At 39.5% G+C, this 5,495-nt stretch overlaps 2 protein-coding genes across 2 annotated transcripts in view; both read left to right on the top strand.

Annotated features, from left to right (window-relative positions):
• Nucleotides 1–502, top strand: part of col8a2 (collagen, type VIII, alpha 2) — a 47,573-nt gene extending 47,071 nt beyond the window's left edge. The window contains exon 6 of the mRNA XM_008331430.2: nucleotides 282–502. The gene's annotated coding sequence lies outside the window, so the exon portion shown is untranslated. The remainder of the gene's footprint in view (nucleotides 1–281) is intronic.
• Nucleotides 429–3,917, top strand: ptp4a2b (protein tyrosine phosphatase 4A2b). The gene is made up of 6 exons (XM_025065399.1): nucleotides 429–575; nucleotides 876–984; nucleotides 1,071–1,163; nucleotides 1,261–1,391; nucleotides 2,093–2,167; nucleotides 2,690–3,917. The coding sequence occupies exons 1-6, from the start codon at nucleotides 571–573 to the stop codon at nucleotides 2,799–2,801; spliced, it is 525 nt and encodes a 174-aa protein (XP_024921167.1). The 5' UTR covers nucleotides 429–570; the 3' UTR covers nucleotides 2,802–3,917.
• Nucleotides 3,918–5,495: the final 1,578 nt, after the last annotated feature.

Below are 5,495 nucleotides of genomic sequence, written 5' to 3'. Positions count from 1 at the left end.
TACAGTTGTAACTCTTTATTGTCATGCTGGACATAACTTAGCGAGATGTAGGCTACCTGCAGAGGACAATGTTTAAAATTGTTAACCTTACTTGTTTTAAATGAAAAAGAAGAGAAAATGTTAATAACAGAGTTATGTTTCATGTTTGCCAGGAAAATAAGGCAATATTTTTTTTTTGGTCTCAATATAAAATCTCTTTGAATCCGTTTACAGTTTATTAATAACAATTGGAATAATACGTCTAATTTTTTTGTTTTCCCATTTCTCCCTTTTCAACACAGGGTTTCAGTGTTGACTTGAGCCGTACCTATATGGCGTGTGTGAGTGGAGAATTTTGCCAGGCACAGCACCTCACCTCATTGGAGAAGTGAATCGGCCGCCCCCCAAGGGACTACGCTACCCAGAAACCCCCCTGACTGCCAGCACACTAGAAACTGCAGACTTCTCCAAAAGCCTCCTGGGAAATTGCGTAGTCCTTGGCCAGACTGCCCTGCCCTGCCCCCAACCAATACGAAAAAGCTTTGCTCTCCACTTTCTCCTCAAACAGCCAATCACACACAGCTCTCCTGAATGGGGTAAACTGATTGGATGACTCTTGGATAGTAATTCCATCCTTGTTTTTTCTTTCTTTTTTAACCTTTTGTATTAATTCATTTTTTTTTTACACCCCGGAGTACTGTGGACTAGTTTATCCCTTTTTTGTCCTCCCTCTGTGTACATCATCCTATAGTTGTCCTTGTGATCCATCTCTCTCCACATTTTTATTTATTCTTTCCATTTCTCGAACACATAAAAGTCGTTGCAGTCTTTGCTGACCTCTGAGCCAAAAGTCTCTTTTGTTTTGTAAGAGTATTGTATTGTAATTGTTTTTTAAGCCGTCTCGCCAACATGAACCGCCCCGCAGCAGTTGAGATTGCCTATGAGTGCATGAGGTTCCTCATCACCCACAATCCTACCAATGCCACACTCAACAAGTTCACCGAGGTGCACCTTCATTTCTTTATTCTGATATTTTCGTCCATTTGGGAGGACTTGAGAATAAAGTATTGTTTGGTTTTAATGTTTATCAGGAGCTGAAAAAGTTTGAGGTGAACACATTGGTGAGAGTATGTGATGCCACCTACGATAAGGCTCCAGTCGAAAAAGAGGGGATCCAAGTCCTGGTACGAACACAATGCACACAATTACACACGATTAGTGGCAGCTTGGCCTCCTGTTAGCTCTTCTCTGCTAACTTGGGTCATCTCTCTCCTCCTGTAGGACTGGCCTTTCGATGATGGTGCACCTCCTCCTACCCAGATTGTGGACGACTGGCTAAAGCTGCTGAACACCAAGTTTCGAGATGAGCCTGGCTGCTGCATCGCTGTGCATTGTGTGGCAGGGCTTGGCCGGTGAGTCACTTTTTTTTTTTTTTTTATTTCAAGAAATGTGACAACAAATGATCTGCCTGACTCCTTTGTCTTAGCCTTCATTTTGTGTAGTTTTTTGTTTAGGTAATTATTACTTCCATCCACTGCTGGTCAGATTGGCTTTGCTCCAGTCAACACTCTCCTCAGCCCTTAACTGTACTGTACTCACAAACAGCCATAAACACCAGAGTCTTCCTTGGGACGAGTCGCTCTAGTCTGACAGATGTGGGCACGCACACACTGACAGTATTTCCAATTGTCCGTTCTGTGTGTGTCTCACTTGGTCTGTCTCCTGAGAATAATGTGTGAGAGTTGTAAACAAAATGCTCAGTCAACACCAAGTCTGTACGAGGTTATTACAATTTATTTATTTTTACCCACCCTATCTCTTCTTGTGATAACGGAGAAGGTTGTCTTACCTAAACTTATCAGAGTTGTGTGTGAGGCCCAGGGTGTGACCACTGTGCCACAGCGGTGCAACAATGAACTTGTGCACCCCTGCTGGTTTCCCAGGCCTGTTTCCCAGTTTAAAGCAGCCCCTCTGCACCTCCTCCCTCCCTTTACAGTATTACTATGGAACCTTGAGAAACCTGGCCTTATATCTTGTCTTCTCTTTCTCCCTTTGCTCTGGTTCTTTTACCGTCTCCTCGGTCCTGGTTTGACTGGACTTCCGTACCTTTTAGAGCTCCAGTCTTGGTGGCTTTAGCCCTCATTGAGTGTGGAATGAAGTATGAAGATGCTGTGCAGTTCATAAGGCAGTAAGTACCATGCCTGTTTTTATTTTATGGGTATGAAGAAAAACGTATCCCTCTGTTTGTAATATAATATATGGTGTATAGTGAATTTCACAATGCACTAGAATTTGGGTTTATTAGACTATTAGACCTGTTGAACCTTTAAATGTTAATAAAGTAGATGGAAATGTAGTAGATGACCAGGAGTAAAAGTTGAACTTCAGTTCTCTTTTTAAATTAAGCTGAATATCTCAGAAAAGTTTGGATTCAGTGCTTGAAAGAAGACAGAAAGTAACACATCCTACCCCTGTATGGTACAATTTATTTAAAAATCCTGGTAGTTGACTAAAGATGTTTATTATGAAGATATTTTTTTAATTCCATCAAATAGACAACTTCACCACAAGCATATTTTATGTATGTCTGTATATATGTCTATAGATAGATAGCTAACACGCATTTGTCCTTTTTAATGTGTAATTAATTTGCCATGGTTAGCCGTTGAATTTTTTTTCCCATTTCTCTTTTCCCCTTGGCTTTTTGCAGGAAGAGACGTGGAGCCTTCAACTCCAAACAGCTTCTTTACCTCGAGAAATACAGACCCAAAATGCGTCTGCGGTTCAAGGATACCAACGGCCACAACTGCTGTGTGCAGTAGGCTGCCCGTCTGTGCATCAGTCTTATGTGCATCAAGTGTGGGAATCTTCCGATGAGGAGAGATGCATTAAAAAAAAAATGAAGAGAGTGCTATTAGTAATTATTGTGATGATTTGTAAACACTGAGTCATGGTTAATTGATCAGAGAAGAAGCGAGTCATGTAATGATTGAATCCAGATCTGGGCATCCACCAGCTGAACCAATGAATGGAAGGTCAAAGCACACAGATAGGCCCGCAGATAGGTCCGGGTACACTGTACAACCACGGGCCAGATTAGTTTTTTTTTTAACTTGAGTCCATCCTGTTTTTTTTTCAATTGTAATCATGGGATATCATCATTGTGAATTTTTGTGTTTACACAAACAGTGGTGATAAATGATGTTCTCATATATATTTCCATTGAATAATGATAATATGATTAGGCCAGAATATTGTAACTTTCTAAAAGCATTTTTCAACTCATCTAAACACATTGTGATTGTCCATATTGGTATTGGGTTTTTTTATAATTTGTTTTTATTATTTCTTTTGCACAGAAAAGTCAAAGGTTCACCTGATAAATGCAGTAATGTCTCCTTTTACCCTTCACTTTGTAAGTCACTTTGAGTTTAGGGGGTTCACTAAGTTTGTCTGCAATATTTATTCACAAGGTATGGTATGTGTGAGAGTTTGGCAGGGGCAAGGACACTTTGTCATCCGATAGTTTATTTTATTATTATTTTTATCCTTAAGAGCCATTTTTTTCTTTAATTTTGTTGGAGTGCAATAATCAGTCCACCTCAAATATGCCCATCAAACCCTGCTGAGCGTCCTACAGACTTGCACATACACAACACACAAACTCAGAAAGTTCACCATGAAATGACAGTGTAATTCTACATCAGGTACTCCTTCTGCTTTCATTCATTCTCTGTAATGGGGCTACTATAGGATTTCCCTAAATATGCATATTTAGCTTACACACAGAGCCCAAGACTAAATCTGAAAGACACAGTAGAGAAAGAATGAAAATGGTCAATGTTTTTTTTATCATTGTACCCATTTTGAAAACATCCCCAATTCGTATTGGTTCTTACAAGATAAATAAATTGAAATAAAAAGCATTTCACTTTTTATTCCTGTCTCATTGTACACATTTTAGTAGCCTATGTGATGGTGTAATGTGCTTCAGAATTTTTAATTATTTTATTTCAGGTTATGGGTAACTTTGTTAGGAGAAAAAGCACCTACAAAGCGTATTTGTTAAAATTACATTTTTCAGTCTCCTTTGTTCTCTATTCATTATGGTTCTTCACAATAAAAAGTCATTTTTCAGAGCTGTCATGTCACACTGATCCTCAGTGTTTCCCAGACACTAGGTGCTTGTTACACATGTCAGTCAAAGGCTGCCCTACATGTCCTTTCCCTAGAGGAGAGTGAGTCAGCACCACGTGGAAGGTACAGGACACACTGGTACTGAGAAATGACTCACAGCCTCTACTGGTAATCACGACTCCTGGTATTACCTGTACTACGCCGAAACGGCTCCCTCTGCTGTTAGCAGATAAGTGAAAATCAAGTTCTCGCACCGGAGCGGAATGTCCTAATATGGTAAAGTGAACTGCAGACTTGTTGCTGTGTTGCAATAAAAAAAAGCTCTTATACCCTTAGACCTCAAAAGCCATGCTTCAAAAATACACGTGTCTGCACATTTTTTCAGATTATTAATACGACACCTTTAACGTTACTGAGAAGACATACAATCTGGTCATTGATACACACTGTCAAAACCAACGTAGCAGCATACATGCATTTAATGATTTATCGGCCTGGTTAAAGCCCTTACATTTTAGGGATATTGATTTTTTTATTTTTTTAATAACTCACTACGTAGTTATTCATAGTTAAGATGAATAAAAAGCATAACTATTGGGAAATTACGTTTAAAATAAAGATTACACATGAACGAAGCTGAAATAAATGACACGATAACATTTACCTTCAAACCGTTCTAACTGCTTTAACATAACTTAATGATGGGCTAAAAAACCCTTAAGTGACCCTGTGGAATTGGGATTGACATATCATCAGCAGCAGCATGTTTTGCTCACTTTTAGGGTTGCCACCCGTCCCGTAAAATACAGAATAGTCCTTTATTTGGCAATTAAATGTTGCGCCCTGTGTTGAACCAGTACAGCACGCGATTTGTTTCGTATTTCCATGAATGTCTAAAACACGTCTGTCACACATCAACACTAAATCTAACAGTAATGATCAAAATAAAATGGGAAACTAAGGTCAGCTACTGTCCTCTGTGTGTCTGAGCCTGCATGTGGCGCTATCACGGTTGCCTAGAGACAGACACCACACACCGGCGCTGCTCTGAAAACCCGCGCCTTGTAAAAAGAAATACAGACGTAGGTGGGGAGAGGAAGATCCTGCACTGGACAGCGTCAGTGGGTATAATTGTAATGCAAACTGTAAAATCTGTCGGCGAGTGTCAAGTGGTGCACGGCCTGACGTCAGCCAGAATGCACCAGGACAGCAACACTGCAGACACGTAAAAACACAGAAGAGTTCTTCATACTCCAATCCTCTGCTGAGACTGATAGTATATGTAATTTATATACAGCAATATATATATATATATATATATATATATATATATATATATATATATATATATATATGTTATATCACCCCCCAATTTTTTT

Source organism: Cynoglossus semilaevis, chromosome 18 (genome assembly GCF_000523025.1).
Source record: "Cynoglossus semilaevis isolate Cse_v1.0 chromosome 18, Cse_v1.0, whole genome shotgun sequence".
Lineage (NCBI taxonomy): Eukaryota > Metazoa > Chordata > Actinopteri > Pleuronectiformes > Cynoglossidae > Cynoglossus > Cynoglossus semilaevis.
The sequence above is the reverse complement of the archived record's forward strand: the minus strand, read 5'-3'. Positions and strand labels throughout refer to the sequence as shown.

What these genes read in the sequence shown, in the direction of transcription:
- ptp4a2b (XM_025065399.1), top strand. An exon ending in CACTCAACAAGTTCACCGAG is followed by an intron (nt 985 to 1,070) that starts GTGCACCTTCAT and finishes AATGTTTATCAG; the next exon opens with GAGCTGAAAAAGTTTGAGGT. An exon ending in GCTGTGCAGTTCATAAGGCA is followed by an intron (nt 2,168 to 2,689) that starts GTAAGTACCATG and finishes GGCTTTTTGCAG; the next exon opens with GAAGAGACGTGGAGCCTTCA.